This window comes from Acyrthosiphon pisum, chromosome A2, assembly GCF_005508785.2.
Source record: "Acyrthosiphon pisum isolate AL4f chromosome A2, pea_aphid_22Mar2018_4r6ur, whole genome shotgun sequence".
Classification (NCBI taxonomy): Eukaryota; Metazoa; Arthropoda; class Insecta; order Hemiptera; family Aphididae; genus Acyrthosiphon; species Acyrthosiphon pisum.
In genome coordinates this window covers 26,275,680-26,289,404 of record NC_042495.1, presented here as the reverse complement: position 1 = coordinate 26,289,404, position 13,725 = coordinate 26,275,680, and the positions used below count along the sequence as shown (strand labels likewise).

Here is a 13,725-nt window from a genome sequence, read left to right as displayed (position 1 = left end):
CACATTCCGTCATACGCTTTCTATACATTTGAATGTGCACGATATCAGTGTCTCCGGGATTGCAAAAATCAACGGGCGGTGCTGGCGCGCATTAAGCATGAATTTGCACGACTATCGCCGAAATCAACAACGATCGTAACTTCCATACAATATCGTTCCTAATAATTGGCATGGTTCCCCAGAGTGAAATTTTTCAAATTTCTAAAATTGAACTACTCCTTCATTTAGCACGCTTTTAGCATGAAATTGCACGACTATCGTCGAAATACGCACGATCGTAATTTCCGTGCAACCTCGCTCACGTGCCATCCGTAGTGGATGACGGGAATTATTTTTTATTATTTTTTATCAATCATAATTAAAAATTATTTTTTAGTTGCTAATGATTAATAAATAAAATTAATAAAAATAAAACAATTAATAAAATGTTCAACTTTCTATTAATTATATGTATAATGTATACACAGATTATTTATTCAACTAGAATTTTAATTTCAATTAAGAAAAAATAAAAATAAGATACAAATAAGATATATTTACGGAGAACTTACAATAATTATTATAAGTTCGCAGAATATAGAAAATATAGTCAGAAAAAAAGATATATTTACTAAGAACTTCGTATTTATGTTTAAGAATGAAAAACAATATATTGTATTAATATAAGTTACTTATAAATATTAATATAGAGGTAACATTAATCGCCAGTATGATAAGACATCGATGTCACGAATTATGTTCATAAATCATAATACCTATTCATTACTCATTAGTTATTAATTATTTTTTATTAGTAAAATAATGATTATCACAGATTGTTTGAATAGTAATATAACTGTGAATGATAATTACTATTCAAGTGAATATCACCTTATTTTATTAAATAATATCACATAAATGCATTTTTTTATTATTATTAACTTAACTTAATTTAAACTTAATTTATGCATTAAAAATGTGTATTGATTTAACTTTTATTTTAAATTAAAAAAAAACACTTAACTAAACTTAACTGGGTTAAAAAATATCGTTAACTTGTCCAGTCCTATGAAAACTACAATTACAACGTCCAGACGTATATAGTCGTTATGTTATGCGTCACCAAGCAACTCAGCCGATCGGGAATGCCCTACACCGTATAGTGTTTACGAACAGCTGTACTATTATGTCTTATACGAATCGACGTATGCATAATATACCGATTTCGAAAGATTTAGTGCCTTTAAAGTGTTATTCTACATACTCAATTTACAAAATTTACATAATAAATATACATTTTAACATAAATTTACTACATTAATATCCTACTCATTTGAAAAAAACTTGACTATAATAGATTTTAAATCTATTATAATAAGTATAATATAATTACAAACGTCTATGATATTGACGAATGTAATACAAAAACGTTTTAATAATACATATAAAAACTGTAAAACCAATGGAAAAACAATATTTATATAATCATATAATACAGGGAAATATGTACAAAAAAAATATCATATACCGTATATTCCATGACGTTTAAAAAATAAAAATTATGTGGCCTGTTTTTGGCTTCCAATTTATGTTATACAAAAAAACCTTTGATAATATTATATTCAAAAATATTATATAGTAGGTTGTAGGTATATGTTTATTGTATCAACAAGAAAAAATCATGAATTCTAACAAGTTTTAAAATGTCGAGGCCTATCAATAGCTACTACTCCTGCTAAAGTTCGTGGAAAATTCAATGACGCCGTGACCATGGTCCAGGTATTGGTTTTGGGGTTGTAGCATTCTGCAGAATACAAATGATCAAGTCCGTCACTTCCACCGACGACATACAATAAACCGTCTAATGCAACTACTCCTATATTGGAAAATCAACATAAATTAAATATATTTAAAGAAAAAATGTTTCAAAAAAATAATTTAGAATTGATAAAGAAATAGATACCTGGATTTTCTCGAGACAAATGCATGTCCGCTATACTAGTCCAAATCCCCGTACTTGGTCTGTATGTTTCAGCACTACTCTGAACTTCAAAACCATCGTAACCACCTACAGCATACAGTATACCATCCAACACTCCAACACCAACATCACAGCGAGGTACACACATTTCTGCGACTGGTGTCCATGTATCATGACTGGGATCATAACATTCAACAGTGTCTAAACTCAGCGATGTTTCATAATCAAAACCACCTACCTAGAACAATGAAATAATAAAATTAGCGGAACCAATCTTCGGAATACAATATTATTGTATAGTATTTTCCGATGGTGATTTCCTAAGTGATTGAATTCGTAATATTTATGAAATGTTGTTGAATAAATACATTATTTTTTATAACAATCAAATCTTTTATTGTTTAATATAACAAATTAAATACTGTATATGTTCAACAATATTAATTATTACTATAAATGAAAAATCAAGTAGATACCTATGAAAGAATCAGTATTAAATTAAAATTAAAGAATGAGCTATGTGAAAATAAACATTGAGTAAAATGTTGTGACTTTCACATCACTTTCAAACATTAAGATAGTTAATATTTAGTAAGATTTTTTTTTATTTATTACGTTGTGTAAAAATCTGTGTAAAAGTATAATTCAGCTTATTTACCTACCTCTAAATAGATTTTTCACTCAATGAAATTAAATCAGTTAACTATTACATCATTGAATTAAGCAATTATAATATAATCAAATATGTAATATCGTATTTTTATAACATTTTGAATTGTTAATTTTAAATTTTAAATTATTAAAATACCTTATGGTGGGGACATATTCCGTGATCCTTCAGCGGGGGAATTTTTTTTATTCCAATTATTATTATTATTATTACAAATGTATTAAAATTTAAAATCATCAAATAATTAGCTTACCGCATACAAAAGATTATTCAGGACTCCAACCCCAAATTTAACTCTTCCTGTAGACATTCTTGATATCATACGCCATTTTTGAGTATTATAGTCGAACACTTCTGCACTATTTGGTGGACCTTCATTACGACTCAACCCACCAACCTTAAATGTATTACATGATTTAATGTCAACTATTTTATAATAGAAATAAATAATTAAGTGTTAACTATATATATTACAACATTATACCTACTTACGGCATATAGATTATCATTTACTACACCAACTCCTGGACCTTCTCGATCAACTAACATGTCAACACTCGGTTTCCAACGAGGTGATTCTGAAGATAAATCAAGCACGTCAACAGACCGAAGAGGTTCCCCATGTTCATTAGAACCACCCACAGAAAACACTAAATTGTCTTTTACTACAGCTAGACTAATTTTATGACGGCTTGTAGCCATTTCTGGTTCAAAATTCCATTGGTTCATTTTTGGGTCATACCATTCTGTACGATTGATTAATATTTCATTTATACTTTCACCACCAACCACTAAAATAACCTTTCATATTATATAAATTATTAATAAATGAGAAACAGAAATATGCAAATATATATGACGAAATCCTACTTTGTCTCTGAATCTACGTTTAGTCCGAATGTTTTGTGGGATAAGTTCTTCTGACTTGAGTAAATGACAATATAGTGCCTCGATTATGTAATCTTTAGCTTAAAAAGTTATAAATACATAATACATATTATATATTATAAAATATAAATTAATTCAAAATAAAAACATGCATAAATATTATACTTACATATAAGACAATTATTAATAAGAGGTTCCTCAACTACTTTTTTCAATATGTAATGTTTCGATGCTAATGGTAAGCGTACGTGTTTCATTAATTGGGGCAAAATACATTTTCTCGTACCCAATTCATGTTTTACCCATCGAATAACACTTTCAAATACCTATAACAATAAAATTACTTCCAAATTAATTAGATTACATATATGCTAGTATAGGTTACTGAATTGTTTTCTTCCCCAACACTACCTAACATATAACAATAATTGATTTTAGTTTGCATACTTTTTCTTCAGATGGAACTATAAGTTTATCACTGGAGATCAACTTAATTACCTCTTCAGATGATAAGGATAGAAATTCGTCACCATCAGCAGCTTCTCTAAGAATCAAAATATAACAATAATAAATATACAATTTCCTTATACATAGAATAATAATAATAATAAAAAATATATTAAATATTTTACGAAAAGTGTTGGTGAATATATAATTCTGAACTTGTTAACAATTCCGTACAACTATGTAAATCAGCTATTGCGTTTATACTGAGACAATTTGTAGAGCAGAGTTGTGACTGTAAAAAATTACAACATGCCTCTTTTACTTCTTGTAACTGTAACAGATTTGCAGCTGATAACAAATCCTTGAGAAACAAACAATAAACAATTTAAATGCTTTTTTTTCTATATCTACCTAATTAAATCAACCCTATATATTATTACCCGAACGTTTTCTTCAGTGATCACGATTTTTCCAGTATAAATAAAGTTTACTAACACCTGTAAAGCGGTGGAATCTAACTGTTTCATGACAACGACATCATGATTCCTTTCTGAAAAATGTGTGAACATTGCATGGAAATATGGACTTGCCGATGCTAACACCACTTTATGTGCGAATATTATTTTTTTATCGTCTGTCTTAAGTTTAATATCACAAAACACCTCATCTCTAAGGACAAACAATTATTAATACTATTTATCTAACTGGTTGAATCGCTTATTACTTACTGGCGTAACGACTGTAACACTTCAAACATCCCTGCATAAGACGATTTTATGTATTCGTATTTTGCTTGTTCACATTTTTTGGATTCTGGTATTTGTTTGAGATTTTCCATTGTGAATTGTATATTAATACCAGGATATGAATGCCTTTAAACTAAAAAAAGGTTGTTTCGAAATCAATCGTAAGTAATAAGTATCAATAGTAATTTTTAACTAATAATAATTCATTATCTATGAAAAAAAAAAATATCTTAAAATTATAAAATCAATACAGTATTTTAAAATGAAATCAGAAACATCCATTATCGATAAGCAGACTTGAAATTAAAATCGAAAAATTTAATTTAAATACCATATGCAGTAAAAAACTAAAAGTTAATTTTTATATTAATATTTTCAAATAGATACAAAATAAAAATGGAATAAAATTCTTATGGTATTATCGAAAAATTATTGTACATCGTAACTAACATAATATGGTTTTGAGGTGGTTTGTAAAATATGTTTTTTTAGTAAAATACTGTTGAATTCAATATACATACCTTGTAATATTTTTTTACCAAGTTAAATTTACCTTAGCTAACTTAAAATCAGTAATGGTATAAAAATGAATTTGAGAGTACATGCAGTCTTTAGTTCATCTTTATTTTAATAAATTATAATAAATTATGATTTTATTGAATATAATTCAGCACTTAGGTAATTTTAATAATAAATTACCTATTTTATGTTGTGACGCCCAAGCTAGTACTGAGAGGAGAGTATGAGTGCTTGAAAAAATAACAGATACAGTTTGTTTGCTAAGAATGTGTACACAATATACCTATATTATTTAATATGATATACTTATATTATATATCTACATATATACACATTGCAATTAGATTACACAAGCTTAAAGATATAGAATATATAGTGTGATTCAGCAGTCATGTTCATTTTCGTTTTTTAATTTAATAATGGATTTATTAAATTATTATTCTTATTCTTTTTAAATAATCTATTTGCCCTTTGATGTTACACATTTATGTTTTTTCAAATGAGAAGCCTCCTTTTTGACTGTAAGTACAATAGTGGATATTTTTTTGAAAATGTTGACGTTGTTACCTATCGTACCATAATACAGAAGTATGTTGTAGGAAATAATACCGATAATACGATCTCCCGTTTTATCTTATCCACGAGACTCCTGCCGACAACTGTTTATTTGTTTTTATCAAGTTATATTATATTATACATTACACACAATATTACGAGTCTACCTATGAATAACTAGTTCCTATTTGAAAATGTCATGAAATATACAATTTGTATATTTTGTTTTAAACTACATAATAATATAATAAATTGTGGTTGATTATTACAATACAATAAAATTGGTATTATAATAATATACAGTATTATTAATTAAATCTATGGATCACGCTAGCGGTAAAGAACGATTGAGCATAAAACGATTGAGCAAATCCCTTTTTAGCAACGCGATTGAGCATAGAATATTTTATGCGATGTTGCCAAAATTTTGTAATTTATTATTTTCTCGTATTATTACATCAATTATTATGATATCTGACGCGAGCCGTGAGCCGAGCCCCTCAGCTTTATCGGAAAATGTTATCAATTAATAAATTAGTTGCTGGTCTACGCCAAAAAAAATAAATGGTCCAAAGTTCACAGTCACTGCCGACTGATCTCACTCACACGCGCAACCTCATACGCTATCTGCCTTTGATGAATAATTTTTATATTGATATTAATATTTGTGTGTTTAATCATTAATTGGTAATAGTATAGGCAGTTTATCGCTGAATGGCAAACCGTCTGCACAAATTACACTATTATAGTTGGGTATTATAATTTTTGGTCGCTAATCGCTCTCTTTATAGTTTCTATTGTCTTAATAATATTATAATCTCAGTGTTCAATTATATTACATTCTTCATTACATTGTGTGAGCGGCGAGTACCAATCGTCAAATGTATAATTATTATTTCATTGTGCGCTAATCAACGGATTACTGTTATTACTTATTACTTACATACAATGGTACGAATATTATATTATGCGATAATAATAAAATTGTGGATGTAAGCGTAACATTTTCTAAACTATTGTCTTATTGGCTCAATGATTGCTCAAATAGACAGACATCAACCTAAATTATCATTATTATATCGTGGGTTCAAATCACCGCTTTATATTTCCCGTTGGAAATTCATAAAAAAAAATTTATATTTATATCTATATAAGCTTTGGATATGTAGTTCAAGATTCCCCTTAAGTTATCCTACATTTGACAAAAAAAAAAGTCAAATTAATTTTTTACGAGCTTTTGAAGTTAGACATTGTATATATACCCATAAATTAACAAATTATCATACAACGATTTTCTTATTTTCTTATTATTCAATAAATAATAACCATAGCTACTTGAAATGTACACACAAATAATGTCTGTTTTATAATTTCCTATACTTCATGAAATTTTCCAAATATTTTGACTCGTTTTGGGCTTTTTACGGATATTTTTAACTATCAATTTTTTTAGTTTTTTTTTCTATAAATGTCAATAATATTTTATTCATCGGCTCAACAAGCTTTAAAATCTAATACAGGCTTCTACATAGTTACAACAGCAGTTGAAAAATATTAAAAATACATAGGCACAATTTAATTACTAACATTTTAAAATCACCATAGCCTCGATATCTTCCAAACATATTATCACGTACATGATTTCTGTAAACAAAGTTAAATAAGTAAAAAATGACTCGTGAGAATTATGATTTTGATACATCGTCAGCCTGTTGATACGTTTATTATAATATCTTCTAATATAATATAATAATGAATGTTTTTCTGTATGTTTCTACACTATTCTCTATACACTAATAATTTATAATAAAGTATCACAAGTATCTTATTGAAACGTGGTGAAGAGGAATAAATGAAAGGAAAATATCTTTATTACACGAAAATAATATGGTCTTTAAATAATATATTTTTAAATTAAAAAAAAAATCGATAAATAAATTGTGTAATATTTGTTCCCAATCCTGCAACCGTGGAATATATTTTCGGTGAAGTGAAATTTTTTAACATAAATATGTTTTTGAGCTGGATACACGATGAAACATTTTTGACCGATTTTTCGTTGTCACAATTACTTATTTACATAAACATATTATGTATTCGTAGATTTTCCTTATACCTATTATAAAGGACAAATATCGAGGACCTAACGTGCTCGAATAATATAATATCATGCAAATAAAATAATATGAGCGCTTATAGCGCCCGTAACAATGATAATAATAATGAATATAATTAATATAATTGCGATTCGCGCACACGACAATAACAATAATACAATGCAGATATCTAACACTGGTGCCTTTTGTCTATTGGAATGAGATATTCACGAATAAATATAAAAAGAGTGGCGATATGCGCCTGCAATGATAATAATTTTAGTGAAGATTCGCGTCCAAAATACGAGCAATATATATTATAATAAAAATACGGCGGCTGATGGCGTGACGCGCACAATCTACATATATTATTATTATTATTTAATTCACAGCTGATACAATTAAAGACAAACATAAAAACAATATAAATACAATGATAATGATTATCATTGTGATTTATATTCATTATTGTTATCATTGTTACGGGTGCTAAACGCTCGTATTATTTTATTTGCATATTATATTATTCGAGCTAGGCGCAAATCGCCGCGAGAACTTATTATTTTTATAGAATAGTGTTGTGTGCGTGTGAGTGTGTGAACCGGTCGGTGGCGGCGCAGTAGTACCACGCGTTATCGACAATTAATATTATTGCTCGTCGAAATAAAAAAAATATTAAAGTAATTTTTAATTTTAATTTAATTGATTATTTTTCAAGCCAATTGGAAAAACTATTACAATAGCTAGTAGATACACTCATTGAGTTATTTTTTTAATCATGTCAACGATATGACAAGTTACTGCTCACCTCTGACAATATTTATATCAAAGTATATAGTATAAAGTATATTGTAAGATAGTTACTTAATATGCTGATGACACTTGTCTTCTATTCTCACACAAATCATGGGATGGGGTATATGAAAAAGCCTGCAGAGGTTTCAATCAGATAATAAACATTTTAAACAATAGAAATTTATCTCTTAATGTTGATAAAACTGTGTTTATGCCATTTTCAATTAATAAAACAGATTGTAACTTCAATACTATAGCAGTACATGGCTGCGTCAATAATAAAATATGTTATCAGGAAAACTGCAAAATAATTAATATAGTTGGAAAAATTCGATATTTGGGTGTTATATTTGATAACAATTTAAAATGGAATTTTCATATTGACAATTCATTAGGAAAGCTACGTTTTGTTACATTTAAACTGATCAAACTCAAAAACGTGGTACCTAAACAAACAATGAAAATTGTATATTTAAAAAAATCTAAAAAATGAACTACTTGACTTAGATAAATGTTTTTACCGTAAAAATTGTTCTTATAATCAGATTCACAAATTGGCTGTTTTGAATTTATCCAAAAAAATTGAAATCAAAATCAAATTTTTTTATTTTCAGTATTAAAAAATAAAATTAAGTTTTTTTTATGTTATATAGGTATGTCTTATATGTGTAACGCATTAGAATATATAATAAAAAGATATATATAAACAAATTTTCAAATATTAATTGGAACAAAAGTCATTTAATCTGACAGGTCTTCCTGTTAAACACTGTATACAGAGTGTTCGAAAATCAACTTACTTTTCAGACACACTGAATATATACGATAATACAGTAATGTGTATGTATAATTTCAACAACAAAAAAGTCGTAATTTTATTGTTTGTATTGTAATTTTATTAAAATTAAGTTAAAAAATAATTGTATTTAATGTTAATTTACAGATTTTTATTTACGAACCTTCAAGTTTACTCTCGGTTTCATCTGTTTCACTTAACTGTTCATCCGTCTCAAAGTTTACACACATGCATTTAAATTGACTTATCTGAACATACAACTCGAATGTAATACCCAGTGTTGGGTAAATTACTTTTAAAAAGTAATGGAATTATGTTACTCGTTACTTCACATATTTTTATTTAAATTACACTTGAGTTACCTAAAATTATTTTTATCACGTTACGTTACTTTTTCATAAATAAAGTAGTGCGCGGTAGTGCGTTACAAATAACGTTACTTTTTTTTTTAATCACTGATAACAGTTATCATTTTTTTTTTTAACCATATTCAATTCATAATATGATATATTTTACAATATATTTTAGACCTACTATCTAGTGATACCTAGTGTACAACATTTATAATAATATGTAAATGTACAATATTATCATTCATCTCACCTATTAATTATTATTTATTATATGGCTATAGTAAAGTAGGTACCTATATAGTTAAATTTAATTGTAAACATTTAAACTCAAACTACACATATCTCTAATACTAAATACAACAATAAGGCAAGTTATTTTCTAATAAACAAGTGAAACTAAGTGATACAGTGTAATTGGTAATCGTATGGTATTCCTATGATATTTGTAAATCGTATTAATATAATATGTATAATATTTATACTACATGTCTATATAGTATATAGTATTAATTGGAAATAGTGACTGCAGTCTGGTAAAGTATTAACATCGAGGTAACCGGTAGGTAGGTATATTAGTTTTAAATTCGTACCTATAGCCATACAGCCATATAGGTTATTTTGATAGCCGATAGGTGGCTTACTCATAAGTCGTAAATCATAATTCGTTTTAATTAAATTTTATTTTTAAGCCGAACTCTTTTCTTTCTGATAATGAAAGTAATAACATTAATTCCTGGAATGTTTAATAATATTGTTAACTATTATCGGAATCAAAAGTAAATAAAATTAATTTTTAATTTTTCTGGAATATCTTATTAGCTTATTTTTGTACTACATTCAAAACTATTATTTTAATAAGTAACGGGGAAAATAACGCATTAGTGCGTTACTTCATAGAAATTACTTTTAAAAAGTAATTGCGTTACAGTAATTTGTAATTTGCGTTACGTTACTACCCAACACTGGTAATACCTAACATTTCTAGAATTTTCATCCATAGTTACCATCTGATAATGTAATAGGTAAGTAATGCATTTTTTTACGGTAGTAAAACTTTCATCAACTCAAAGGCGACTAAATTATTGGTGCATATTAAATTAACTTAACAAAGTTAAAAAAAACCATTAACTTGGCCAGACTTGGATAACCGTGGAGGGGACTCGCCGCGCGGACAAAAACTGGTGTTTTGCTGTTTTACTTATAAACTAAAAAAATGACTAAAAATCATGTGATTAATGAAAATAAAATTTCTAAAGGTATCAATGCAATGAAACTCTATAAAATTACTATCTTAAATTGTTTCAAAACTTTAAAAATTAAAAATTACATTTTTTAACTTTTTTACCAAAAATAAAATATATCTAATACTTTTGACCCTGCAAGGCTAATAAAAAAAAACTGATATAATAAATATGATAAGAGATTATTGTAAATGTGTTATCTCGGGTGATAGGGGGCGGTGGGGCAGAACGGGGACCATAAGGTATCAGAAGCTATAATTCACTCAAAAAATGTGTTTTTGATTTGAAACTTGAACTATGTAATCTTTAAGATATGGTTATTAATATATTAGCATGTTTTGTACATTCATTTATGTCTCAAAGTGTTAAAGTTCAAAATAGGTGTAAGTATAATTTTTACCGTTTTGCCTCACACCTGTCCCTCAAATATTATTTATTTCACATAAATATTATTTAATTTTACATAAATACAATTACATTAATCAACTTAAACTTGTTGTTATTTAAATAACTTGTATAACTTGCATACCTATACAATGTAGTATACATAATTTAATATATTATATTATAATATTTATAGAAATATATTATAATAATTATTGTATAATAACAAAAAATAATAAGTGCTTTTAAATTTAAACTTTTACATTTTATTAAATAGGTACATTTTAATTGAATACTTATTAGTTATTATAGATGTGGTGCCTACTCAAGTAGGTAAACTTAAAAATTAAATAAAAAAAATTAACGTATTGTATCAGTAAAGGCACCCCATTATGCCCAAATGATTACACTTAACTTCAGCCGTTGTTAGTAAACACAACAATTATATTTTTTAATAATTAATATTATTAAAATAATATTAAGAACATTTGCTATAGAAACAATGAAAACAAATTTAAGATACAATAAGTAAACCATAAAAATATTTCAAAATAAAATAACAGTTTATTATATCAATCAATTGATAAGTGGCACGTATAATGATTTTAATTTATTAAAGATAAGATAGTTGAATGTGAACATGAAATTGTTATTACATGATATTGTTAGCCCGATGAATCTATATGTTACAGTTAAAGTGTTGAATCAGTTAGTTTATGAAATAACTAGGTAATGTATAAAATAACTAAAGCTTGTAGGTAATGTAGGTATATAATTTATACTTTAACTAGTTATTTTATACATTCCCTGTCATCACTTCGTTAATGTGTAAAATTGTAAATAACAAAATATCATAATAAATAATTTTATTTATTTGATACCTAACCTACAAATTATAATTACAGGAGTGTTAAACAACTATACTCTCGATCCCAGTTCACAGTATGTTCAGAAAATTTGTTAGCCGTAGAAGCTGTTCCAAATGAAAGTATTACATTAAGATCTGGCGGAAACTGCGCAGTCATTGGGAACTGGTTCAGGGTTTTTTTAAGTGCACTCGTATCAAAAAAATGTGACACAAAGCGATGTGTTTGTAGAAAAAATGAGATATTGTGCAACTCTAAATGCCATATTGGCCTTACATGTACAAATAAATAAATAATATAACTATAATTAGTTCATAATTCAGTAAAATAAAATATTTTAATATATATTTTAAATTTTAATGTATTTTATACTTTAACGGATATCAAACTAAAATTGTATAGAATAACTAGATATTCTATAAAATGACTAGTTAAAGTACAATTTTCATGTATTATTTCATACTTTAAATTAACATTTGTAGGTAATTCATGAACTACCTAGTTATTTCATAAAATAACGGAATTCAACACCTTAGCTGTAACATATATATTAAGTTTTTAAATCAATATAACCATTGTAAAACATAAATATTAAAATGTCCCCGTTTTTCCCCATGGCCCCGTTCTGCCCCACCTTCCCCTATCGTGTAATGGGTCCACACGGGACACCCTGTATAGGTACATATTGTGTTTTACCACGGTAATGCATATTTTCTTAATATCTATACTCTATAGTTGTTTTAATTTACTCACTCGAAATGTTGCATTAATTATCAGTGCCTGTGATGTTATAGACAACCATAGTTTATGACGAAAAATAATGGTTATACTAGACAACATATTATTTATTCTTTTGTATACAAAAGTACCAACTGGACCAATGTGTATCGCCGCCACCGTCTCCGTCGTGTACCCTACGCCATCCGAAATAATTGTTGTCCAAAGGTCACTGCTGGCCGATTACAGTCGCAATCTCATAGTTCATACTATATCTGTCTTTCACGAATTGTTCTTATATCAATATTTGTGTGTTAAATAAATAATGTTATATTGTCATTATAGTTAGTATTGCGCTGATCGCCGAACCGTCTGCACAAATAGCACTATTTTTCAGGTATCGTATTTTTTGATGTCTTAAGAGGACGCCACACCCGCATTTGTTGTCTCCGTCTTACAAGTGCATAACATAGCACATTTACGCTCAGCAGAAAACATGTAGCTTCGTCAGTTTAAAAATTAGAGTGAATTTACCTATTATGAAACTTGATGGTAAGAATATTATCAATGTTTGTATGTCGGTTTTTTACGATAGTTCAATTTATTAGCAAGTTATACGTATACAATATACCGTAAATTAAAAATGCTCATAACTCACTTAAAAATTGAACTATCGTAAAAAATCAACATAC

The 13,725-nt window shown here is 27.3% G+C and overlaps 2 protein-coding genes across 5 annotated transcripts in view; one reads left to right on the top strand and one right to left on the bottom strand.

Moving 5' to 3' along the window:
- LOC100573953 (ring canal kelch homolog) overlaps nt 1-5,429 on the bottom strand; it is a 12,090-nt gene extending 6,661 nt beyond the window's left edge. Inside the window, exons 1-11 of one of the 3 annotated variants that reach the window (XM_029489149.1) lie at nt 5,233-5,391; nt 4,694-4,844; nt 4,406-4,634; nt 4,151-4,326; nt 3,966-4,062; nt 3,688-3,844; nt 3,501-3,598; nt 3,123-3,431; nt 2,884-3,027; nt 1,943-2,198; nt 1,485-1,855 (exon numbers count right to left, since the gene is read on the bottom strand). In XM_029489149.1, coding sequence (XP_029345009.1) covers nt 1,668-1,855; nt 1,943-2,198; nt 2,884-3,027; nt 3,123-3,431; nt 3,501-3,598; nt 3,688-3,844; nt 3,966-4,062; nt 4,151-4,326; nt 4,406-4,634; nt 4,694-4,803 — 1,764 coding nt within the window. In that variant the 5' untranslated portion in view covers nt 4,804-4,844; nt 5,233-5,391 and the 3' untranslated portion in view covers nt 1,485-1,667. The other 2 variants (XM_029489148.1, XM_029489147.1) reach the window with 2 other exon arrangements.
- Nucleotides 5,430-13,306: 7,877 nt separating this feature from the next.
- Nucleotides 13,307-13,725, top strand: part of LOC100169482 (kelch-like protein 2) — a 4,041-nt gene continuing 3,622 nt past the window's right edge. For both annotated transcript variants that reach the window (XM_001948296.5, XM_016802883.2), the window contains exon 1: nt 13,307-13,430. The gene's annotated coding sequence lies outside the window, so the exon portion shown is untranslated. The remainder of the gene's footprint in view (nt 13,431-13,725) is intronic.